The 25,817-nt window shown below is 39.4% G+C and overlaps 1 protein-coding gene across 5 annotated transcripts in view; it reads right to left on the bottom strand.

Moving 5' to 3' along the window:
• dync2h1 (dynein cytoplasmic 2 heavy chain 1) overlaps nucleotides 1-25,272 on the bottom strand; it is a 121,207-nt gene extending 95,935 nt beyond the window's left edge. For 3 of the 5 annotated variants that reach the window (XM_085429877.1, XM_085429881.1, XM_085429880.1), the window contains exons 1-36: nucleotides 24,937-25,194; nucleotides 24,106-24,309; nucleotides 23,356-23,529; nucleotides 23,084-23,222; nucleotides 22,752-22,870; nucleotides 22,270-22,414; nucleotides 21,751-21,896; nucleotides 21,247-21,333; nucleotides 20,477-20,611; nucleotides 18,915-19,028; nucleotides 18,701-18,812; nucleotides 18,098-18,222; nucleotides 16,629-16,804; nucleotides 16,164-16,359; nucleotides 14,987-15,082; nucleotides 14,565-14,726; nucleotides 14,324-14,422; nucleotides 13,915-14,054; nucleotides 13,396-13,624; nucleotides 12,571-12,698; nucleotides 11,956-12,071; nucleotides 11,519-11,646; nucleotides 11,085-11,234; nucleotides 10,767-10,972; nucleotides 10,419-10,574; nucleotides 10,183-10,297; nucleotides 9,292-9,462; nucleotides 8,594-8,752; nucleotides 6,061-6,129; nucleotides 5,704-5,858; nucleotides 5,170-5,302; nucleotides 4,959-5,076; nucleotides 4,672-4,784; nucleotides 4,361-4,474; nucleotides 4,102-4,243; nucleotides 175-380 (exon numbers count right to left, since the gene is read on the bottom strand). In XM_085429877.1, the coding sequence (XP_085286003.1) occupies nucleotides 175-380; nucleotides 4,102-4,243; nucleotides 4,361-4,474; nucleotides 4,672-4,784; nucleotides 4,959-5,076; nucleotides 5,170-5,302; nucleotides 5,704-5,858; nucleotides 6,061-6,129; nucleotides 8,594-8,752; nucleotides 9,292-9,462; nucleotides 10,183-10,297; nucleotides 10,419-10,574; nucleotides 10,767-10,972; nucleotides 11,085-11,234; nucleotides 11,519-11,646; nucleotides 11,956-12,071; nucleotides 12,571-12,698; nucleotides 13,396-13,624; nucleotides 13,915-14,054; nucleotides 14,324-14,422; nucleotides 14,565-14,726; nucleotides 14,987-15,082; nucleotides 16,164-16,359; nucleotides 16,629-16,804; nucleotides 18,098-18,222; nucleotides 18,701-18,812; nucleotides 18,915-19,028; nucleotides 20,477-20,611; nucleotides 21,247-21,333; nucleotides 21,751-21,896; nucleotides 22,270-22,414; nucleotides 22,752-22,870; nucleotides 23,084-23,222; nucleotides 23,356-23,529; nucleotides 24,106-24,288 (4,956 nt within the window). In that variant the 5' untranslated portion in view covers nucleotides 24,289-24,309; nucleotides 24,937-25,194. Of the gene's footprint in view, nucleotides 1-174; nucleotides 381-4,101; nucleotides 4,244-4,360; nucleotides 4,475-4,671; nucleotides 4,785-4,958; nucleotides 5,077-5,169; nucleotides 5,303-5,703; nucleotides 5,859-6,060; nucleotides 6,130-8,593; nucleotides 8,753-9,291; nucleotides 9,463-10,182; nucleotides 10,298-10,418; nucleotides 10,575-10,766; nucleotides 10,973-11,084; nucleotides 11,235-11,518; nucleotides 11,647-11,955; nucleotides 12,072-12,570; nucleotides 12,699-13,395; nucleotides 13,625-13,914; nucleotides 14,055-14,323; nucleotides 14,423-14,564; nucleotides 14,727-14,986; nucleotides 15,083-16,163; nucleotides 16,360-16,628; nucleotides 16,805-18,097; nucleotides 18,223-18,700; nucleotides 18,813-18,914; nucleotides 19,029-20,476; nucleotides 20,612-21,246; nucleotides 21,334-21,750; nucleotides 21,897-22,269; nucleotides 22,415-22,751; nucleotides 22,871-23,083; nucleotides 23,223-23,355; nucleotides 23,530-24,105; nucleotides 24,310-24,577; nucleotides 24,910-24,936; nucleotides 25,195-25,240 lie in introns of those variants that run through there. The other 2 variants (XM_085429878.1, XM_085429879.1) reach the window with 2 other exon arrangements.
• Between the last annotated feature and the right edge of the window lie 545 nt (nucleotides 25,273-25,817).

Genomic DNA, 25,817 nt, shown 5'->3' with positions numbered 1-25,817 from the left:
GAATGCTACGAAAGCAGATTTAATTTCCTGTGGTTTAATATTCTTAATTAGAAAAACAAAATGTCAAGTAAAGATTAATTGGAGTGCAGGAAACATCACTGAATGTTTTGGTTTGTTCCATTTGTGTAATTGAAAAGAGGAACGCATATACAACACGTTTGCACTATATCACACCTGGTATTCATAGGTATAGCTGAATTGTGCATCCACCATATGTATGTGGCAGCATTGGTCCGGCCCCATATAGAACCGAAGCTGCTTCTTCCAGGCCCAGGCATCAGTAGTGGTAACTCCTGCCTGGTTAAGTTGCTTCACCACACTGATGTTGTGGATAATATCCAGGATCAAGGCCTTCAGCTTCAATTGCAGGACACTAGACTCTGTACAAGGAGACATGCATAAATTTTAGGGTGTCAGAACCTGTAAAAGTACACAAATAACACATTTCTGACATAAAAGAGCATTGTATCTGTAAATGCAGGGTGCTGGATTTAACCAGGCCAGGAAATAGTTAATATTTGTTACAATAGTGTATTGAATTTGAATAAACCACAGTGTAGAACTGAGAAATTCTGAAATGAACAATATGATTTTTTTCAGTATGACTCAGGCAACACATTTAAACATTAAAAACAGTGCTGCATTACCTCTTTAGTTCATCACTGTTCAAGTTTTATGGAACTGATTAGACCAGCAGCTGTAACCCTGAATTTTACATTCTTGCTTGATATGGGATTTCTCTCTCTTTCTTTTGGTAAAGCGGTGATCATTCCAAACAGGTGTCAGTTCTTGACTTCAGGGGATTGTAATTTGTATTAAAAAATAGCATTTGAGCTTATATAACAGAAATAAGCAAGGCCTTCTCCCCAAAAAGACATTGCTGGAAAGCAGTAAATGTTCTTTTAAAGGCCAAAGAAACCACATACATGTCATTCAGTATTAAAAGGGCCTCTCAGTATGGGCAAGTTGCCCGTGCCCTGTGCACTAATGCGCATTGATACCATCGAGGATGCTGGCTTTTGTACTGTGTGCTTACAACAAGTGAGTGATGGCCTTTCTGTTTAGCCTGGAGGATTTCTAAGAGTTTTAAAATTTGACCTGTCAGACCACAGGAATATTTTCTGCTTTCCCTCAGTCCGAACAAAGGCCCAGAGAGAGCACTGGTGCTTCTGGGTCTGTTTATATGTGTATTTTCTTTGCCTAGCAACCCCCCAAAATCAATTATGGCTACACTCCTTTTTACCACTTCAAGCCACCTTTTAGGCATCTTTTATAGTCTTGTTGACATGTATGCATCAATAGTGTCAGCCTAGCTAGAGATGCATACAAATTACTTCAGCAAATGTATGCCAAATGTATCCTGCCAAATGTATCCTGTCTTGCCTCACCAACAAATGGCTCCTCACTTCCTGTGGAGTTTATGAGGCGATCGTGGCTGAAGAGTTGGGAGTTCACCTTGTAATCGGAAGGTTTCCGGTTCGAGCCCCGGCTTGGACAGTCTCAGTTGCTGTGTCCTTGGGCAAGACACTTCACCCGTTGCCTACTGGTGGTGGTCAGAGGGCCCGGTGGCGCCAGTGTCCGGCAGCCTCGCCTCTGTCAGTGCGCCCCAGGGTGGCTGTGGCTACAATGTAGCTTGCCATCACCAGTGTGTGAATGTGTGTGTGAATGGGTGGATGACTGGTTGTGTAAAGCACTTTGGGGTCCTTAGGGACTAGAAAAGCGCTATACAAATACAGGCCATTTACCATTTATGGACATTTTAGGCAGACTGGGTAATTAGATTGTCTTTCTTGCCATTACTTTTGCTGCTTTAATCAGTCCCAGCACTTTATAACCACTTGAGACAAACTGGTGTTAAAAGAAAGCACATCACATAGGGATTTTACCCTTTTTAACCCCTTTTCACAACGGTGTCCTGCATCCATCATTTCCTCTCAAAATGAATCATAAACGAGCAAAAGTAAGACATTATTAGTTAAGTTAAAACTAATAAGCGACACGACCACTCAAAATAGTCCAAAATGAGCCTTTGCAGCCTTTACACTGGTTTAGTCATAATAACCTTTTCAGCTATCAAAAGCCCCCAATTTGATACAGCTTGTCATTTTCAGTAGAAAACAAAATGAAAACTTCCCCCGGCACCATCCTGACACAAGAAGTGAATTACGTACTCCAAAGCCGCCTTTTTTTTCTTTAACAGCTAAAAGAAACAGCACTTGCAATATTACAGTACATCACCACCTAGGCGTGTCAGTCCTATCTAATGAAATCTCTAAGAAACATTGCCATATATTTTGGTTTTTTACACAGAAGCCAGTAATTTAATAATGTATTATCATGGAAATAACTGCTACAGGCATAAATGGAAAAGGTGTGCATGTAAGAATATAATATTTCCATATAATATAATCCAGTGCTGTACTAAAATAAAAGGTATTCTACAACTTTGTGAAAAAGTCTAAAAGCAAATTTAGCCCACACGCTGAAGTTAAGCATGAAGAAAATGACAGAAGAGATTTGGAATTTGACCATTTCCCAGAACGCCAATGTCCTGTGAAATGTCGGTACTGTTGGCGCTTTCATCTCATGAATGAGTAACTTGTTTAAATCTAAAAGTAAAGCAGATTTGAGTTCTGAGGCAAAAGTCGGCTGTTATGCTTTATGCAGCCATATATTCATCCCCGGGTCATTAAATTCGCCTGTCAGATATGTTGCCTACAGATTTAAAGCGTACTACTGCCCCTTTGCAGCTTCCTAGGAGACTATGAGTGATACACTCATTTGGAATTAATTTCCCACTCATCTCATAATCCCAACAGATTCAACCAAGCCTGAGATTTGGATCAGTATCTGATGTAGATTAAGTACACATATTAAGTAGCAATTGTTTATCTGGACTCTCACAGAAAGGTCAAAAACTAAAATAAGGGTTGTGAAATTTGCTGTAGAAATAACCACAGAGAGAGAGAGAAAAATCACACATCAAGTGTGGGGCAAAGACGTGAATATTTTAAGACCTCTTGGGGAAAAAACATTGTGTAGTTCCTGTTTATCACAACTTCTTCTGTCTTTCTGTGCATTACCCTTATGTCAGAGATCGTAACCAGTCAATATTGGCAATTCTAATTGCCAATATGGCCACTAGGGGTCATAGGACTCCACTCAAGTAGCCCTGCTATTATATATCAGTTATATTGTATCACTTTATATATAATGTTAAAGCTAGCATCTACGTTTAGCTGAATACTTGGATTAGAGGAAGAAAAACTGTAGAAACACTAGTGAACACAGTGACATGGTAATTACTGTTGCCTCAAAGCCGAACAGTAAGATGGTCCTGGATCTGGCCAGGGCCTTTCTGTGTGGAGTTTGCTTGTTCTCCTCGTGTCTGTGTGGGTTCTGTCCAGATACTACGGCTTCCTCAAGCACTCCAAAGACAGGCATGTTAGTAGGGTTAGGTTAGTTGGTGATTGGCTTTAATATGCTTCAGATGTGAATGACAGTGTGAATGGTTGTCGGTCTCTATGTGTTAGCCCTGTGACAGACTGGCAACCTGTCCAGCATGTACCCAACCTCTCGCCCTGTGTCAGCTGGGATAGGAGATGAAGTCAGAGATGCAAGGCTGAGACTGTTTTGGACATGAGCAAAAGAGAGGTAGTGGATATGTTGGGCAAAGGACGTTGAAGACAGCTACCAGGCAAAAAGAAAAGAGGAAGTCCACATAAAAGGTTCAGGCATGAAGTAAAGGAGGGCCTGCAGAGGGTTTGTGTGACAGAAGAAGATACTACGGATAGAGTGAGAGTAAGATGACTTGTTATGGCCATCCCTAAAGGGAGGAGTGGAAATAAGAAGAAGAAGAAAGAAACTGGCTGGTTGTAATAATCACAGATTTGATGTTTATTCATTAATGTTGGTTATAAATTGCTTTTAACTGTAAGTTTTTTTAATCCTTGTATGCACACACTAAGCTAAACGTATATGTTAAATAAAATCCATATCACGTGTGCAGAATTTCATGCCGTCCAGGGAAACGTTACACCTGTCTGAATGGGCACACATACTTTATCTTCCCCGATGCTTAAACACAAATGTGTTCCCTACCTGTGTTATCAGAGCTGGTGTCCACTGTGGTATAGACTTCTAATTTGCTGTTAAGCTCCAACTCCAACTGATGCAAATTTTGTTCTTTTATAGCTCTTTCCACATCTTCAGTAAATTGGATTTGCTCAGCCAGACACAGGATCTACACGAAAAAATGCAACATTGTTTAATGCTGGGGAGAAAAAAAACGTATTTTCTTTTACATCACAAGCTTTAAAGAATATTTTTAAAAAGCAGTTGTATAAATGAGTGTGTGCACCTGTGATGGATAACGAGAGGGGTCCACTTCCCCTTTCTTTGCTGCCGACACACATTCATACAGCAAGTGCTTTAGGGTCTCCTTCATTTCCACAGACAGCTCACTTAACCACACCTAGAAACGAAGGAAAACTGTTTATGCAGAACCACAAAGGAAGGTTCAAAGAAAAAGCATATAAAACGTTTAAAATGAATACACATTTGTGTTGCTTTGAATACATTTTTAAAAAGGATAAACATACTACAAGTACCTCCTTAGACCTCCAACAATGATAATACTATTTATCCATTTATATACATTCATAGCTTTACCTCCACAAGGCTGTAAATGTGTACAATATTTCTGAGTGGCACAATTTCTCCCTCCAAAGAACACATGGCGACAATGTGCTGGCATTGCTCATCAAACACAACACTGTGGATGCCTGCAAAGGGAATATATATGCAGACTACCTTCACTATCCAATACAACCGTTATGATTCAAACAATATGAACAAATATAACAAAAGGGGGAAAACAGGCAGAAGACAGAGCGACAGCAGATAAATGCAAACGATCATCAGCAACAACAGAATGTAAGAACACACATGTCTCTGACCTGCAAAGAGTTTTTTTAGGTGTGACTGGATGACACTAGGGTTGGTTGCCTGCCCAAGAATTTCTAACAGATCATCATCCCCAATGAAATAGAACCGTGGGAAGGCAGACCGTTTCTCCTGTGATGCAGACACAAAACCACATTTAGGTAGTGGTGATATTTGAAACCCATGTGAAAGAAAGCAAATGTCTTCTCACACGTGCGTATTCACCTCCAGGAACTCATTGAGTGACTTTTGGCAGCGCTGTAGTTGGTCCAGTATGGTGACGAGGGAGTTTCTGATGCCAGCCCTCGAACTCAGAGAAACAACTCTGTTGTCTCTCTGGATGTCTGACATTATAGACCTAAGACACGGAGCGAGAAGATGTTCAGTTATGCCAGTTTCTATTTGTCAGCAAAAGAGAAGCCACATGTAGTTTATGGTATATTATCACATGTAGTATATAGTGGTTTTCTAATCTTACTGAACACTCAAAGTGCGTCAGACTACAAGCCACATTTAACCACACAGTCAAATAGTGTTTTATTCTATACATTGCAAACATGGAGGTCTTTCAACTGTCAGAGGAAGCTAGACTACCCAAAGAAAACTCATGCACTCGTAGTGAGTGCGCACATTCAAACACCAGAAGGAAAGGTCCAAATCAGGAACGTTCTTGCTGTGAAGTATCAGTGTTAGCCACCATTGTGCCTAAATGGGCAAACGCTTCATTTGTGTTATTACACAGAGCTGCACACACTGTACCTGAAGTCTTCATCAACTCGTTTGAAGCGAGCTTCCTCTCGGGGCAATGCTCCTCGTCCAAAAATGGGCTCCAAATAAACCCAGCGCCTCTGGATGGCATTCAGACTGAGCAGATACTCATCCAAGTCGGACAGACGAACTTCCCACAGACTGACCTGGATATACGTGGAGTAAATACTCAAACCTTTGTCACAGTTTCTTCATCAGGGATTAAATGTTAATATATAAATGAACCAAATTTGTTTTTTAAAAACTGCATGTACAAGCTGAGAAAGGTATGTGAAAAGTACTTTTTCCATACATAAAAAAAATTAAGCACTTAAAGTTTATTCATAGATTTAAAGACCTTGACCTGACCTTGTCCTGGAAGCTGCGGTAATAAGGGGAATCTTTTAGCGACTGCAGCAGACAGCGATTATCTCCCACCTAGATAGACAGAGAAATGGTGAAAACGTAATACCTAATACATAAGATGTCATTTAGGCATTTAGTGTCAACTATGTCTCCCTAACAATTGAGTCAAGTATGCTCTTTTATTTGAACTGCCTGACATAACATTTCACTGATGTACTGAAACAACATTTGCATGTAAATATGGACAGCAACATTTAAAGAAGCAAGTACTAATTATATATAAAAAATTTTTTAAAAAACAATAACACTGTTTCACAATCAGACACAATGGGTTCTATCTTGGTAAGCCTCTACAAACCTTATGTATGGGTCATTCTAAAGCAGGGGTCTCAAACTTTCGGCCCGGGGGCCACTTGTGGCCCACGTCACTCCTACTTGATGTGAAGAAATGTAATGCAATTACATATTGAACCTTTTTTGTAGGCATGATTTGTTTGTTGCTGAATGCAATGTTGAAATAAGTTCTTTAAAAAGCAAAAAATGATTTAATATGAAAACAATATGAGCAGAGAGTACAAACATGTTGAGGGATTGGCTGTGTTGGTTCAGTGAGAGAGTTATTTGTAAAGAAAACAATTTTCACTAGAAGTCAAAAACTAATGTGTACACTTACGTCTGCATTTTTATTTTGTTAAATACAAACAAAATTAGAGTAGAAGTGCTGCCACGCGTTTGATCAGAAAGACAGTAACAATTTGTTTATTTGATAGTTCAAAGTAGTAGCAGTTGAAAGGCCTCAGTTAAGAGTGAGGAAAAAAAATTACGTTCACATTTGCAGATTTGTCTTGTTATACAATATTTGACATTTAAAGAAAACTAGCAAAACACTATATTTCTGGAAATATTTGTGGGTGTTTTTGTGTTTGTTTGTTTGTTTGTTTGTTTTTGTATTACTTGAACACTAAAGTGGACCTCCAATGAGATGACAGTGCCAGCAGTGGCCCACAGCCCATTTTGGTTTGAGACCCCTGTTCTAAAGAGTTCATTGGATTCAAGTGTGGCACTGATGCAACAAGTCAGCTTGTGAAATTTCTACCCTTGTAAATATTTCACAATAAGTGGCATTACTACAAAGTGGAAGTTTCCAGAAACCACTGAAACTCAGCCACAAAGTGTCAGAGTGCCAAGTGCTGAGGTGCATAGTTCGTAAAAGTCGCCCTCACTCTGTTGACTCAGTAAGTCGACCAGACCGCCTCTGGCATTAAGATCAGCACAAAAACTGAGTTTGCTGAGATGAGGTTTCCATAGCTGAGAAGCTCCTGTACTGTATGTGTAGGCAGTCTTGTACTTTTGTCCATATGTGGTATATTCAGGGCTCATGTTCAGATACATTTGTGTTCAAGAAGTATCTTAAACCACGTTAGCCTAAAATCACTAAAAGCAATACTTTAGTACAAAAAAAGTGTATAATTGCAGCAAATCCCTTTGTGGCTCTTTTTCTTATTCAATTTCCTCTGATAAATTAAACTAGAGGAAAGAAGCAGCAATCTTGTGCCACCCTATCCAAGGATATAATGAAGCTCAATTATATCTAGAGGCCATCGCAGATTCAATAGTCAACAATATAGAACATCTAAAACAATCCAATCTAGACAGGCAAAAGATTAACTACAGCAGGACAAATGTAAAGCAAGATGAGGATGAATGAGCGCAGCAGATAACTGAAGCTGTTTCTCAAAAAGGGATGCAAGTGCCAAGATTTGCCTGTTTGTCCCTCTGGAGTCATTAAACAGAAAAATCTCATTAGCCACTTGAATGTTCAAAATGTCTAAAGTTTCCTATTTGGCCATCATTTCCATCTTAGCAAACAAGTGCTTCTTTAGTGAATTTCAACAAGTGGATACATTTCAGGGGTTTTAATCTCGATTTGTATTCTTTTTACTATAAGTAAGTAGCTAATTTCTAGCTTATTTCTCTGAACTATCTCAAGCACTGTGCTGCCCAGCAATTTCTTATAGGCTAACTGCACCTGATCTAACTACATTAGATCTCTGTGTTCAACCTTCTCCTAGTTTAGTTCACAATAAATGAACTGCAATTTATACAGTACCTTTTTACACTCGCATTTTTAATGTAACACCTGCAAACCTAGATGGAGGCATCAAATGGTACTGATGATTCAGGATCTTGCCTAAAGGCACTTAAATTTAGCGTTGCAGGAACTGAGGATCGAAACATGGACCTTCTGAATAGCAGACAACCTGCTTTCAATTCTGGGTCACCATATACAACATGATTTTTGAGGGCCATAAAAGAGAACCAGACAACCAGGGAGGGGTGCAAGGTCCATCCAGGAGATGTGACTATTTTTCATAAAATGATTTATGGTCAACTCTAACCAATTAAAAAAAAACTCAATTTACTTTCCTAGTCAAACTTCAGAGATTCAGTGTGGCATTGTGAACCAAATCTGCATTTTATATTTGTACACAACAGCTGACTTGATGTCTTTTTTTTATGTGTGCTCCACATCTACCTGGTTGACAATATCCTTCCAGTCCTTGATGAGGGTGAGAGTGCGCCCACTGCTGTCTGTGTACTCAGTGAGGGTGAAGGTAGCTGCAGCTCCCCACAAATCCAGCTCCCTCAGAGCTTCTCTGATCGTCACCTCCGCCTGAGCACGACTGTTCAGATCCTATATCAATGTGCACCACATGCACACACAAAAAACACACGCCTCTGCATCAGTCATATTGGGTTTTGCGTCTGGACCGCCCGTTTGCCTCATTACATTTCCAACACATCACTGAAATCTGCCAACATGCCAACTTTTTCTAAAAAACCTGGAAGACTAACATTTCTCAGCTTCGAGTCGTGATGTACTGACTTTTTCACTTCCATTTCTGTGTTTGTGCGTGCACCGTGTGAGAGGTTGCTTTAATACCCTCAGGATTTCAAACAGGTTTGATTTTCTTGCGATTTTCTTGATCGGGAGCTGGTCGTGAGGTGTTAATCGCTTCTCGTTACCCCATGTATACTACATGTTGCACGACACATGATTAAGGCGAAACTCGGGCCAATCCAAATATACAAATGCAGGCCAAAGCAGCTTTATAGATATCAGTTACGATCTTTATCATGCCATTACTGAAAATTACTGAGTTCTGATTCCCTAAAGATTAGGGCGCTAAAAAAGACATTTATATACAATTTCAAAAGTGTGTTTGTACAGACCTTGAGCTCCATTGCTTTCTCTATGATGGTATTTGCCACAGCAAGAAGATCACTAAAGGTAAGTCTCTCTAAAGTCATCCCTCTTGGGAGGCCTAGTAAACGGAACATGTCCAACCAGTGGTCCTGAGACAGGTGGTCCCCACGTACATACTTCAGCACTGGAATCATGTTCTAGATATTGAGACAAAAAGAAAAGGAAACAAAAACAAAAAACAAGAAAACAAAACAAGATTTGTAATTAGATCACTTATAAAGTCAGATTAAAGATTTCCCTCACAGCCGTGTAGATTCAAATGAGACGTCACAGCCCCCGAGGGAACATCCCACCTTTGCTGGGATTCCCGCTCGGGGGTGGCATGGTGGTACGACAGGGCAGCACTTACTGTTCCCTGATTTCAATTCCACCATCAGGCCGGGGCTTTCTGTGTGGAGTTTGCATGTTCACCCCTCATTTGCGTGGGTTCTCTCCGGGTATTCTGGCTTTCTCCCACAGTCCAAAGACATGCAGTTAGTGGGGATAGGTTAAATGGAAACTTTAAACTGCCCATAGGTGTGAATGTGAGTGGGAATGGTTGTCTGTGTCTATGTGTTAGTCCTGCAACAGACTGGCGACCTGTCCAGGGTGTACCCTGCCTCAAAAAGGAGAAACGAGGAGAAAAAAATGTACACAGTTCCATCCTAAGTCATGTTTCCACTTAAACAAACTGTATATGAAAATGTAGCAGCTAATTGCTGTGACATTTTCTGAGTAAACTCCAACAAGAACCAGAATAAGTTTTCTGGATATCTGACTCAGCCAAAGCATACACACATATTTCAGATAAGAAGACTTGAATTGAATACGAAAAGAAGGCAGCGACATATTATTACTTGAACTGTACTAGTATATACCTTGTATTTGTCGACTTCCCCTTGTAGTTTAACAGACATCACAGTGGGTTGCTCTAGTTTTCTTAGTCTTTCTTGCCAAGTAAACAAAAACTCCTCAAATACATATGTTTTACTCCTGTAAATTAAAAGAAAAAACACACACAATTACATGACTAAACACATAGTACTGATTAAAAACATAATCAGTACTCTACGTAAAAGTTTAGATATGAGCCCTAAACATGACCCCCCTCTACCTGAATGATATCCAGTCTTCCTGGGCCTTCTCTGAGAACCCTTGGTGCCACTCCTCATACAGACCCCACATTTGGCTGCATTCCTCCATGTCTCTTTTTGTCTCTTCGGCCACAGAGAAAGACGGAGTCTCCAGATTGAAATAGGCACAGTCTTCACTGAGGAGAGCACAGGAGAGTCAGACTTTTGGCCGTAATTGAACTAAATGCGATCTCTTCACACCAGAGTCATAACTGAAAATGATCTTGTACAAGTTTTTCATGTGGCACACGATAAAGGAAATAAAAATCCCAAATACTTTAAACATTCTAAATCTCTTAGTGAATAAACCTGAATGAAAATAAACGTACAGCAGCTTAGTGCGCACAAGCTCTAGCTCCTCAAACTCTTGCTGTTTGTCCCTGATTGTCTGAAGACATACAAGCAGGGCAGCATGATCACCAGTCTCAAGCATCTCATCTTTAGGTTTTAGCTGGTCCCAGCGTGCCTTAAACCGCTCCAGATCTGCCCTGTAAACATCGATACGACTGGCCGCATAACTTCGCATCACCTCCACCTAAGAGAGTACCATGCATGAAAAAGAAGGAGTCATTCTGAGGAAAATAGGATCTGAAAAACCAGTTGGAGCAATAAGCTGATCTAAGTGTGTCTGTATGAGTATATGTCACCTGGTCTTTGACCATTAGCTGGTGGCTCTCCATGACAAGCTCCAGCTTGTCCCACTTGGCCCTGAGTGAAGAGAGAGAGTCCAGCCCAGCTCCAGCCACCGCACGTAGCAAGCGGTTCTTCTCCTCAGCAAATTGGAACTGAGGTAGAATCTGTGTATAGACATGAAGCACAGTTTGTTTCAAATGACATGGTTAAATTTTAGACGGTTCCTTGTGGACTTATAGGACCAATGCTATAAATCAATCAGAAATATGACGAGACATACTGTAAAATGCATTAAGGAAGACAAAGCTTTTATTTCTTTGACAGGGAGCAAAATGTTTTACTAGGTGTATGAAAGTTAACCTTGAATTCTAAAATTACCCACAAACAAGGAAGGAAGAAATTTACAAAAAACCCTAACGAGCTGGGTTTAGGAGTGCTTGTGTCTTACTTCAGGTTTGCGGGCAAGTATCTGGTTATATTTGGCACTAGCCGCACCAATTTCCTCCATACTCTCTGGTCGAGTGGACAAGGCGTCCATTGATTCTGTCACAAAAGTTTCTATTGCTTGTGTGTGGCCTGCAAGCAAGAAGGAAGAGAATATACTTTCAAAAAAGGAAAACAGAAAAGGAAAGGGAAAGTGAGAGCAAAGGGGATATCTTAGAGCTGAAGAAATGAAAAACAAATTTTCAAAACACAGACACAAAATTGAGAAAGAGAAATAAAACAATGTTTTTTCATTGGTGAGATACACTTAATGTCTTTTATATAAAAGCATTTATTGATGCAAAGAGAGAAACAAAGTGGGGGCTTGGCTAGAGTGTTTTCGTTCTGCCACAAACATTACATACTGGAAAAACCAAGGAAAATCAAGGTGTCTGTGTTTACCTTGTATAGATTTCCTAAGTGAGAGGAGCAGCATGTCAAACAGCCTCTGAATCAGGTCATCTATGGCGGCTTTTACAGGCTCACAGTTGACGGTGATACAGTCCACTTTCTCCTGACTGACAAAGAACGGAGGCCAGTGACAGAAATGCAGTTGTTAAGTGTTACATTTGTGGTGTAAGTTCACTTTTAACTGCACAAACTGTACCCAATAAAGAAATATAATAAGTAAAACTATAAATGGATAAAGCAGGTCACTGACTCAGACAGTGAGACAAATTCTTAGTAGAGAACAGAACATAATGCCTTGGGCTTTTCTGGAGTGCATCATTTTCTAAAAGTTATGAATTTGATGTGTGATCTTTGCTGGTATGATTAAACAAACCTTCCCAAGCTGTTACAGAGAAAAACACTTCAGAGGACTCGATTAACAATTAACTTGTAACAAACAAAATCACTTAAGATATCAAAACAATCTGTGAATGACCTAGTTATATAAACAGTATATAACAATACAGTCTATACACTTTTTGCAATGTTTACTGTCCTTATGTGTAAGCATAAATATCATTTTCATTTCACCAGGTTTAATTACATTAGTTAATACGTGATGTGTACCTGGGTAAACGTTCTGACTCTTTTCCCTTGGCTTTCAGGGCTTTGAAATTTCTTTCCCAGTCCTGCACAGAACTCAAATGCTTCTCGATCAACTTCTCTAAATCAGTCTGTCCCAACACCACCCACTCCTGCACTCACGCACACACACACACGCACACAGGATCACAGTGAGGCGGGGTGCAGTGCATATTTCCTATTTTTAAAGGTGACAGTAACGATATCATCCATCAAGACATAGATGACTAAATAAAAAGAGAAGTAAAGAGAAGATGAGATAAAAGAGAAGTCTGGTGCGGGCGGAGGGCTTCCCCCTGCAATTTATACATGCATGATCGCAGACTAAAGGGAAAAGACAATAAACTGTTCTGTCATGGTAGTATGCAGGGGAACACAGCAGTGAAACAACAGCGCTTCAGTACAAAAAAAAAAAAAAAAAAGAGAACCATGACTGATCCAGGTTTCATTCTTTCAAAGACAGCAATACAGTTATTCCTCAGTGCAGTGCTTCAGTGAGAAACTTGTGACAAGTGTTTCATTATTTTAAATATACGTACATATATAAAATGGTACGCTGCTGAAAGAAACTAAAATCAAGTCAGAACCATGATGATGATAATACTAAAGATTTAAGTGCTGAGCCAAATAACTGATCGGAAGTTATTAAATCTCGAGTCCGAATTTGACCAGCCTCAAATCCGGTCCAGGTGTCAAAGAGTTACACAACATGCAAATTTTCTTTTTTGTACATAAAACACTATACAGAGGCTCTCTTAAAGGAAAGTTAATAACAAATCACTCTCAGAGTAATTATAAAAGTCAAAACACCTTGAACTTGTGTTGTATAGCTTCCAGGCGACTAAAGAGGTCCTCAGCCTTGCTGAAAATTGTGAGGAACCCAGACGCATTCCTGTCAATCATGATGTTGAAGATGAGCTCCTCCCCCTGGGTGCTGACCCCTCGGAACTGGTTTGGGATCGAGATGAAACGCTTCATTTCTCTAAAATAGCGTGCACGCACCTCCTCAAATGGTGGCGAGAACTGTAAGCGGCCCTGCCTGTTAACAAGAACAGGATTAAAACGATTCCACGGTTTACTCTTAAATCCACATTAATCGATGATACCCTTTTAGAAGAAAGAGGAAGTGATAGAGAGTTAGAGAAAACTGTTGATATGACCAAGGGTGAGAAGTGAGAGGTGTGGGGAAAAGTCAGTAGTTGCTGTTATTGACAAGAGAAGTTGAAAATGCAGATGCAGAGAAAATGCAGAGAAGGGAAAAAAGATGACAAGAGTTAGAGGGCAGAGAGAGAAAGCAAAACCTGGACAAGTGAAATTTTGGGCACTGACTTGAAAGTGAGATCAATGTGTATTTCTGGCAAGTTCTTGTTCAGTGCTTCCAGCCCAGTCTGATACTGGTGTTCAAGAGCTTTGTACAGCTGATGGTTCCAGTGCTGACGCCATGCCCGCATGTCATCAGACCTGAAGCCCTACAGACACAAACGCACACACACACACTTTTTATTTCCTATACAAAAAATATTTTAACTATTTATCCAGAATGATTTATCCTGAAATAAGAATGTTTTCATGCTGAAAACATGGAGACATATTTACTTCCGTATTTTAATTTTTTTTATTTACTATTATAGCCAAATCAACGCAACTATTTGTAAAAAAATATTTTATGCACAAAATAAAAATCCTATTAGGCAAAACATCTGCGACACATTCCATCCAAGACATCTCCAGTCAATACCTGAGCCTCCAGAGTGGCAAAACCAGCACGAAGCTCCTGAAGACCATCCTTCCATCGCTGCTGATGTCTCAGTAGGTCAACATTCATCAGTGTCACGACCTAAAAAATGTACCCACAGATACGGAGAAGAACAAAGAGAATAGTAAGACTTTTGCTGCTTATTCCAATTTGAGTGGGGAAGTGTTGTTGCAAAGAACTGTACTAAAGGCCAAAAATTTAAATACTGTGTCTCTGCTAGCACCTTCTCAATGAAGTCAGTGTGCCATTTTCGTAACTTCCTGTTTTCGGTGGAGAGTTTTTCAGCAGCAGCCTGCAGCTTGCCAATGTAGACTTCTAACTCTTTGGGGTTGTCCCAGGTGATCTGCAGCTTACTTCCTGTTTTCTTTGACTGAGAACGAGGATTCTTACAAAGACAAGCAGACCGATTATCTCCACGTCAAGACACAAAATTGATGGCAGGCAAATTTTCAAGGTGAACAAAGTTCACCATATACATATATATATATATATATATATATATACATATATATATATATATATATATATATATATATATATAAGGTACTGGCAACTCATCAACTTTGACTCTTATAACATTACACATAGAAAAGAGAATAAATACAATTAGTATTATAAAACAATACTTTCAAATGTGTGCTGTACCTTAATGACATGCTCAAAGGCCAGGGCAAGATTTAACATCATAGGTCTCTGAGAGGGAATCATCTGCTGGTCAATGGTGTTGTAGAAATGAGCAACCTATGAAAACGGTAATATGTAACAGTACGAGCATAAAAAAAGCAATAGATATTCATAAAGATATACACAGATATACCCTGGCTACTATGTTAGGAATACATGCTCAACTGCTCTTTAACAAAAATATCTAATCAGCCAATCACATGGCACCAACTCAATGAATTTAGTCTAAGTCTGAATCTGAGCGTTTCAGAAACTGCTGATCTGCTGGGATTTTCCTTCACAACCATCTCTAGGGTTTACAGAGACTGGTCTAAAAGAGAGAAAACACCAGCAAGCAAACTAAAAAGACCTTGTCAGACTAATTCAGGAAGGCAACAGGAACTCAAATAACTATTTGTTACCACCAAGGTATGCAGAAGAGTATCTCTGAACACAAATCACACCAAACCTTATTGCTATATTGGGCTTTACTAACAGAAGAGCATTCTGCATGCCATTCCTGTCAGGTAGTAGCAGGAAACTGAAACTAAAATTCTCATGGGTTCAACAAGTCTGGACAATAGAAGATTAGAAAAAGCATTCCCTGGTCTGATGAATCTCAATTTCTGCTGCAACATCCAGATGACAGAGTCAGTATTTGGTGTAAACAACATGAAAACATGGCTCTATCCTGCTTTATATCAGTGGTTCAGGCCGGTGGTGCTGGTGTAGTGGTGTGATGGTCTGAAGGATATGTTCTTGCCACACTTAGGCTCCATATTAAATACTGATCATCATTTAAATGCCATAGCCGGTTCTGCCGGAGGTTTTTTCCTATTAAAAGGGAATTCTTCCTTCCCACTGTCACCAAAGTGCTTGCTCATTTGGGGTCACCTGACCTGATTGTTGTGGGGGGGTTTTACCTTACAACATAAAGTGCCTTGAGGCAACTGCTGTTGTGATTAGGCACTTTATAAACTGTACTCAAATGGCCTCCACGATTACCAGATCTCAATCCAACAGAGCACCTTTTTTGGGCAATGGGCAAACCCAGGATGTAACTCAGGACTTCCTGCACGTAACAACTGAAGTGGCAACTGAATGTATATAAATAAATTAGGAAAGAAAAAATATTGCATGTCTTAGCTTCCGCTCTCACCTGTTTTAGGACAATGGCTTGTCTGTAGAATTTATCTGCAGTATTAGCAGCCAGTTGTATTTTGGCTGGGATGGAAAAGCCCAGGGCAGAGAGCTGCCTGACCTCCCTGAGCAGACTGACTAGTCTGTCTGAGTACTGAATCTTGAGTCTGCCATCATCATGGTCCAGCTCCATCACACGGTTACTGGCCTGAAGACTATACAGGGTGTGAGAATAGAGAAGTGCAAAATGTAACATCCATTCAAGCCAATATTCGTTCCACTCTGGGTATTTTAAATGATTAAATAAAAAATACAAAAAAACAGCATACAATTGCAAAAGGATTTAATAACATTGTAGAATTGCATGCCTCTTTCAAACTTGTATATTAATGACCAACATACTCTTCTGTGATGCTTCAACTGAAGTTCTTCTTTACACTTTCATTTCTAGGATTTTGTAACCTAAGGTCAAAATATTACAGACCTGATCCCTGACTTTGGGTCAGTCAGCTCAGAAAGTATATCTCTTGACCAGTCCTCAAACTGCTCTTGTTCATAGGCCCTCAGAATCTCCAGCAGGTCATCACAGAAATGCAGGAACCCTTTGAACCCAGAGAGATCTGAAAGCAGAGCCTCAGCTAGGCGGACAGAGTCTTCCACCTATTGTAAGAATGAAAGACATGAAAATAAAATACATTTTCTTTTGACTGTCACAGAAATTATTTTGTATTTGACATATTAGAAACAAAAAAAAACTGCAAATGTAACAGTTGTTTTATAGCACTGTACAAAAGTCTTGAGCACTCTACATTTATTTATATCTTGCTTTCAAGAATGAGACTGTCTCAAAATGTTTTAAAGTGGTCTTGAGCAATTGTTCTTCAGACTTTCTGAAGTTTTTCCAAAGTTTTTCTATAAGATTAGCTGCTTTTTCACTCATTTTCAGTCCACTCCTTGTACCTGACCATTTTCAAAGTTTTTTTTTTATGTTTTTAAGCTCCTAACACTGACCTATGACTTATTCCAGCATAAAAAAGGCACCTAACTAAATATACAAGCCAGCATTGTGTCTACATATGGGAAAAAACTTTATTTGCTATCTTTGGGCATTTTGAGGAAACTGGGCAATTTGAGGACTTGAATATTTTAGGAAATTCAAGAAGTTGAGGCCTAAAATTATCTACAGCACATCAACAGTATCTGAAAGCCTTGTCTTTAACAAATACGAAAAAATCCAGCAAAGAGCTGACACAGGAACTGAGATATGCATCTGGACTATCAAATGACCCAAATGACTTCTGAAGGCTCATCAGAAACGGTTTCAGTGAAAGGGTGGCTGTCAAAAGGGGAACAGGAAGAAACAGCCGAAATATGCCTCATTACACAAAATTAGACTGAAAATCAGTGGCAGGTCTTATGGAGCAATTAATCCAAATTTGAAAATGCTGCTTCACATTGCTTTTCATTGTCATCAGTATGTAAGGAGGAGGCCAGGAGGTAGATATAGCAGTAAGTGTCTACAGTAATCTGTAAAAAAACAGTGGAGGCAGCATTTCATCCAGCGAGGTTGAAAATTTTGATTGAACTATGAATGCAGAAAAGTAAATGAACAAGAAATTGTTCATCATTAAAGCAAAAGTAAGTGGTACATCACCAGCTTAAACACAGTACCTCATGTAAATCTTACATTTTGTTGGCATTTACAGTGTAGGGCCATAAAAGTTCCAGTAGCAATAATTTTTGACATTAATGTCGTGTCATAACAATAAAGTTGACTGAGAGTTTTTTTTAATGTCAGGTAAATCTATGAGCTGCCACTGACAGTCTGGGTTGCTGTGGAGAAGCCTGGGTTTGGTGCTATTTGGCCAGTAAGGTAGGGTTAGGAGAGGTGTGCTCACATGTTGGTGCCATACTCTACATCGCCATTCTGGCAGCTGTAAATGAACCAGTCACCTTGTGTAGGAGCTGCCGCACCCAAACTATTTTGTTGACCACCTCAGGGAGGTTTCGGCCAATAAGAGGGCCAGACTTGTCACCAGGACTTCCATGGCAGCGTGTCTCAAAGTCAGTTTTCAGACCTGAGAAAACCAAAAGAGAAGAAGAGGGGGGGTCAGAAATCAGAAGTGACAATTTATTACCACCTAGTTTCCCAAAAGAGAGAAGACATATTAGACATATTATTTAACATATAACACTGAACTAATACCAGCATTCCTAGACACTCACCATACTGCTCTCAGGACATTCACTCTAACATCTATAGAATTTTATTGCTCTATTCAAACAAAATCATTTCTAAATTTCTTTCTCCCAGCCTTACACAATAAAATCAGCTGTTATGGACAATAACATTGTTAAAACTACATTAATTCAGCATTCACTGTCACATAAATATACAGCATGCATAAACAGGATTTATTCAAGGTGTTTGTATTATCCTCCAGTGTTTAGACAAATCACTGTAAAGTCAAAAACTGAGAAAAATATGTATGTATGTATGTATGTATGTATGTATGTATGTATGTATGTATGTATGTGTGTGTGTGTACTATGTACCCTTGTTGTCGTCTAGTAATCTCGCCAGTAGGGTCTCTCTCTCTGACTGCAGTTCTTTGCGGATGGTGGGACGTCTTATAAGCTCCTTATGTTTCAGAAATACCTGTAATAGCTGGGAAATAAATACACACTCAGGCAAATCCAGTAAGTTAACTCATCAGCACACACCCACACAATATTTCACAATCTGAGCTGAAGTGTGATGTTTCACTACCTGTTGTGGGTTGTCCTGTACATCAGCTATATAGCTCTTCAGTCTGCCAGCAACCTCCTGCTCTGATGGAGCCATTAGACGCTCAAACTGAGCCACTGCTGCTCTCCAAAGAGGCTATAAAAGCACAAAAAAATCAGAGTAAGCACTGATTGCTATTATTAATCCTCTGCACTTCATGATCACTGATGATGATCATTCCTTCTCTATCTATTCCTGTCACTGTAATTTCCTTCATTGATCAGCTTCTCAAAGTACTCTTTTCATCTTCTTAACACACTCCTGTCACTTTTAAATACATTCACAGCTCCATCTTTAACCATCCTAACCTGCTGCACATCCTTTCAAGCCAATCTAATCTTCCTTAGCACCCAGCCTTACATACAATTCACTATAAGCTTTTTCATTTACCTGTCTACTATTCTTCTTCTTCTTGACAATCCCAATTTTTCTAGGATCTCTACTTCCTGTGGAAGCTGAGAAAAGCCCATCTCCCACCATCCATTCTCACCACCTTCTACAGAGGGACTATTGAGAGCGTCCTGAGCAGCTGCATCACTGTCTAGTATGATAACTGCACAAAATTGGATCGCACTACCCTACAACGGATAGTGAGAACAGCTGAAAAGATCATTGGAGCCTCTCTTCCCTCCATCACAGACACTTATCGTAACCGCTGCATCTGCAACGCCACCGGCATTGTGGAGGACCCCACACACCCGTCACATACACTTTTCACCCTGCTGCCTTTTGGCAACAGGTACCGTAGCATTCAGGCCCTCACTGCCAGACTGCGAAACCGTTTCTTCCGCCAGGTCGTCAGACTCCTGAACACTCAGTGACTGGACTGACACACACACACACACATACCTTCATACACATCACTACCAATCACTTATCTGCAGAATCTCATACACACACGCACACCTTCATGAACCAAGTGACTTTTTGCACAATACTTAATCTTTTGCACATTTCTATTGCACTGTTGTGTCTGCACTGTTTTGTGTCTGTATCATCCTGTTCTGTTGGGTGTTGGACTGTCTTTGTTTGTTTTTTTGTTTTGTTTTTTCAATTTATGCACATTGCACTTTATGTAATCCTCTGTTGATTGTCTGTTATATGTCATATGTAGCACCAGGGTCTTGGAGGAACGTTGTCTCGTTTCACTGTGTATTGTACCACTGCACATGGCTGGAATGACAATAAAGCCACTTGACTTGACTTTTGTTGGACAACCTCTTTCTTTGAATACTTTCCTGTGCTTCCTCATTCCACCACCTAGTGTCTTTATCTTCCTTCTTTGGTTCTGAACACACTAAATATCTTCCTGGAATTTGGTTTCTATCACCAGTTCAGCTGTACTTTCCCAGCCATCTGGTAGCACGTCTCTGCCACACAGAGCCTATTCAGTGGTAAATGTGGTTTAAACTGTGATTCTTCAGAAGTGATAAATACCAATGATTCACTTGAACTGCTACCATTCGGTCTACCACAATCCACAACAGTTGCATATAGATGACAGAAACAAGATACACAGACACGTGAAGTTCTTTATATCGAACCTCTGTATAAGGGTTGTAATGCAGAGGGTTGAGCCCAGAGAATGGTTCGAAAACACGCTCTACAGTCAGAGCCTGTTGCTTCGCTCCTGGTAGCAAACACAGCAGCTTCTCATGAACCACACGTAGAGTCACAACCTGGAAAACATAAACAGAAAAGTGTACAGTGTGCACATCAGTGTCCAATATCCATTCTCACAAGAGTCAACAATATGACTTGTGACTTCTTAGTGTAGAGTAACAAACATCCATGTTCTATCCATGGAAAACAGGGCAGATAAAATATAGTTGTCAGAAAAAAAGAAGAGGAAATAGTGGCTACATGTGTTTCAATTAATAAAACCTTTCTGAAATTAAAAACAAAAATAATCAAATACTCTATTTAATAACAGGTCTTCTTTATAAGAGACTGACAACTTATGAAATGACAAAACTTAGGCCTGAATGTATTTTAACAAGAGCTCCAAAACAATTTTTTTCTATTTATCTATTTATTTTAAGGGCCAATCTCTTTTACTGGTCTTATATTACACTTTTTTGTGTTCTGTTCTTCAGTAGAAAACATGCGAGGGAAAATTCCACCTAAATGTGACGTCTAAAAAAGTAGCAAGAAGGAAACTGATTATTAAAAGTGTGTCTGTAAGTTTCATTTAATCGCTGTATTCAAAGCAAACAACAAAGAGGTTGTGCAAGAACAAGCAAAACAAAACAAAAATTCTGCCTGTTCTCGTTAAAGTAAACAAGAAGTGTTCTGGAACAGAGCCACAGTTTACTTCATTCAATCTGTTTGCGAGGCACTGCAGGGTTTCCGGGGAGTGTTTGTTTCCCTTCCAGGGGTGGGGGGCATGTCTCTTCCACACCTGAGGAAAAAATAACAAAAATAATTTAACAGGTTTCCGGGACTGAACACAAATCATCTTCATCTGGCTTTTAATTCACAAAATGAAGAAACAGTATCTGTCAAATTTTACACACTATTTCCAGCTTGAAGAAAATATATTTCTTACACCATACAGTACATTTGGAGAGTATTCACAGCGCTTCACTTGTTCCATTTTTTGTCACGTTACATCATTATTTTAAACTTGATTAAGTTCAGTTTTCACCAGAAGATTTCACAGACAACACCCCATAATGACAAAGTGAAAAAGGTTTCTGTGAAATTTTAGCTGATTTATTAAAAATGTGTAACGTGACAAAATGTAGAACAAGTGAAGCCCTGTGAATATTTTCCAAATGCACTGTTATTTTTTCTCATTTTCTGAAGCTTCCCATACCTGTCCAGTTAAATGCTCACAGGCTACAACCCACTGTTCACAGATGGCAAAACCCGTTCTCAGGTTCTCTCTCACTAATACAAATGGTTCCTCAAAGATTTTAAGACCACTCAGCTTCCTCTGGACAAATCTCCCCAGGGCCCCGCCTTGTACAGGTAGATATAAAGAAATGCAAAAAGAAGATTAAGAATACAGTTGCTACATGCATATGCATATTAAAAAAAAACCAACAATTTAAAAAAGATTTCACAGGCACATAACAGGTATATTTGGCAACATATTATCCAAAACCCAGAGACCTCGATAGTACGTCACTGCAATCTAAAGCATGTAAGCATTTTATTTTTAGCATAAAGTACGTAATTGCAGTGCGTAGCAAGTACAAAAAAGGACATTTGTTTCAGTTCCCAAAATATGGCCAATTATTACTTTGTAATATAAGGAGTAAGTAAGTACTGTCATTGGCAAATATTTTCTCTCATTTCCCCTTTTTGGTTTGTGTGTGTCTGAGAGTCCTACCGATGACATCCATGAGGCGGACCATGCGTGTCTCTGGGTAAGGGTCGTAATCAGTCTGCCTCCAAATGTCATCCAGAGCGTCCCTGCTCTGTTCCACCAGATCCATAACATCAGACATAGACAGGCTATCGAGACCATCGTATTCCTGGTGGCAACACAAAGAGATCAGTGATCATTTTTAGTTTCCTCTCGGTGTGTTAACAGCTATGTAATAGTAACAAATTACTGTTGAAAACAGCACTTATACAGTGCTAAGCTTTAAAGATTTTAAATGTCTAAATTTGTCATATTGTAAATAACATTGCTTTACCAGCTTATTTATAGAATTATTGCTTAGTACAGTAACAGAATACAGTTCTCATCTCATAGTTTAATTACCTTCCCCCCTTTGTACAAAAACTATATTTAGCATCATATAAATGTATTCATTTTTATTTGTATTCATTTTTTAAATGAGTAAGTCTTGATACATGCATTCATACCTTTTGTATTGGTTTGAAGTGCTCAGTGAAATGTTGAGATCTTTCTCTCAAACTACTCTTCTCTGCAGACTCTGAGAGATCTGCCCAGTACTGGAACTCATCGCTGGGAGTCAGGATGCCTGCAGAGTGTAAGAAATATGATGTACAGTGTCTAAAAGTCATAACGTAATCAGTGATATACAAAATGATATACACATACTCGCAAGACGTTTTACCACTCATTATGCATATGATTACATCGCTCCAAAATCCAACAATTTAAAAAACTACCATAACCATTCATTAACACCCTTTCTGCTAAAATATACTCTGCAAACAATATGTGCGCATACCCAAGACATCTTCCTCTGTGCAACCCTTCTTGGCAGAAGGTTGTGTCCCAGACTGGCGAACTACTGAACCCAGACCCAGCTCCAGCTCACTCAGGAGGCCAGCCAGTTTAGGGTCAAATGCAGAACGCCAACGCTCATCCTTGAGAGAACAAAAGGAAAGTTAAAAAAAAAACAAAAAGAAAAAAAAAACACTTTCTTTCTTAGTCTAACTACAGATAATGATTTTTCATGTAACATATCTGGAACCTCTCAATGCACAGGGACAGACTCACCTTTAGCAGTACAGGTGCGAAAACCTGTCTGACAGCCTGATAGAGGGTGTTAATGGGAGACTCCAGCATGGATGAAACCAGAAGGCTGTGATGAAGGTTATCTTCTGTGATCACTGTGGGACGCAGCTTGAAGAACACCAGCACATTCTCTCTAGTCTCCCCCACAGCTTCAATCTGTGTCAAAGGATGGAGTTGTTGTTGTTTTTTATTAAAAAGGCACTAAACCGTCAAGTCAACACATGGAAGGTAACTGTACAGAACGTCAAATAACATTTTGTTATTTGCCCCTCCAATTAGCACCTCTGTGTGAGAGACCACAGTTCAGAGCCAGAAAAAGGTGCCCACCCTAGGTTGGAAATTAGTTTCTGCCTCAAGTGGAGAAGTTCAAGTATATCGGATGTTGTTCACAAGTGAGGGGAGAGTGGAGCAGGACACTGACAGGCAGACTAATCAAACCATCTAGAGAGGGATGTCTAACATCTCTACTTCTGCTGCCTCTTTGATGAACACCCAGATAAGTTGGAGAAAGTGAATCATGTATAAAAAAAAACAAACCCAAATCAATTTCTTTGTTAAGTTGATATTTAGAGATATAAATATTAATTGCATTAATATATTTATTGATAATTCATTTTTAAATATGGATTAGATTGAAAGATGTTATAGATTTAAACACTGCATCAGTTCAACAACTATCGATGTGTAATGTGACCCTTTTAATAACTTTTTTTTTTTTTAAAGAAAACTTACCTTATTTGATAAGCGAAGGTCATTGTCATGTCTGCTGACAGATAAGACAAATTCATTTCCATCATCTAAGAAGTTATTGAGCTCTGGGCTGTCAGTCAGTGATGATGATGGCTTTAATCCATAGAAGTTTCCAGTTGTGGTCAGAATAAACTTCTTGCGGACATCATCTGAACCATGTGGCATCTTTCTGCTGGAACTAAAATACTGGCAGCAAGAAAGCAAAGACATCCAAATGTAGGGATAAATAATTGTAAAGGAATGCGTCTTTAAAGAGTAAACACAATTGTATTGCTTATCAAGCATAGATCTTGAGACTAAATAAAAAAATAACAATAATTAAAAGTAACCATAACGAGCGGCTTTGATATACATGGTTATTCAGGATAATCTCGCCTTTTTGCTGTTTTATCCAGCAAGAAATATGCCTTAATATCAAATACTATCAAACTAAATTTCTATTTGAACAGCCTACCGTTGGTAAACCCACGAAACCTTTTACATTCACTGGTTCAGTGTCCAGCTAGAGGTTATTGGGTAGTATTTAGAGTCGCTGAACTGACCCAGTGCTGACATCCCTGCTAAATTAGTAGCTGTTTTTGCGCTGAAACATCGTTAGCACATCAAACCACTAGCTTTTTTCGTTTTGTTTAAAATCAGACTTATGCCTGGAAAGCAGCAGTACCAGGTTGTGGCAAAGGAATGGCCACGGGCAGAGTAAACCATCAGCTAATAGCTAACACTAGCCTTGCCTGTGTAGATTAAAGTGCAGTGCATCAGTTCGCTGGCTCACTTTCGGCGCACAGTCAAGCTACAGAATATCTGGTTTCATACCGTTATGTCTCGAAAAGAAACCAAACTCCGAAAGCTTCTGAATGCTTAATCCATGGTTTGAAGTTTTAGCAAAATTGCCCCTCTCAGTTTGTAAGGGAGTTCGTCAATGCTAGTGTCGTTGCCAGGTAACAACGACGAGATTTTGTTTCACGTGACACAGCTATTCCTACGTAGTTTTTATGCGGCATTTACGTATGCGGCCACATTAAATTAAATGTTTGTTTTGCTTTGTTTTACCACATAGAAATGTTAGAATGCAATAGTATTTATTGCCTTGTTACTTTAATAGTAGAGTAGTATATACTTGCGATTCGGCTACTGTTTCAACGGCGACATTCCGGAAGCTACGCAAGCAGATTTAGATTTTCAAACTAAAAGATCTTATCAATCCGTGAAGCGAACTGAGCGAAACCGCGAGGGCAGAAAAAGTGTAGGTTTTATATTAGCATTAGGAAATGGTCAGGTAGCCTACTGTGAGCCAGTGTGAGTTGCTGAGGTAAGAAACATTAAATAAGCATGCTTCTGTGTAAGAATAATGTTGCAAAGGATTCAAAACAATAATGACGCGTTTGTTTATCTTATTTAGTAAAGAAAGTGGGACATTGTAGACGTTAGGTGTATGCTGCCCCCCCCCCACGTTTGCTGTGTGCTTTCATTTTCACACAATTTAATTTAAGAACAATGTAAGTAAGCTGTGTTAACTGAATCAGTATTGTTTTATCTAATGTGGTTAGCTTCTTCTTTAAGACAAAGATTCCCTGCCAGACATAAATTACTCATCCTAGACTGACCATTTTCGGTCTTGGATAAGGAACTCATACTTGTAAACATGGCAAAAACCACTTCACAAATAGGGATTCCCTTCTGTAAGTAGTTTCGTT

This window comes from Copadichromis virginalis, linkage group LG14, assembly GCF_057382275.1.
Source record: "Copadichromis virginalis isolate Kocher_CV1m ecotype Utaka linkage group LG14, C_Virginalis_male_GT1.1, whole genome shotgun sequence".
NCBI lineage: Eukaryota > Metazoa > Chordata > Actinopteri > Cichliformes > Cichlidae > Copadichromis > Copadichromis virginalis.
Note: the sequence above shows the minus strand (reverse complement) of the source record. Positions and strands in the feature narration are given on the sequence as shown.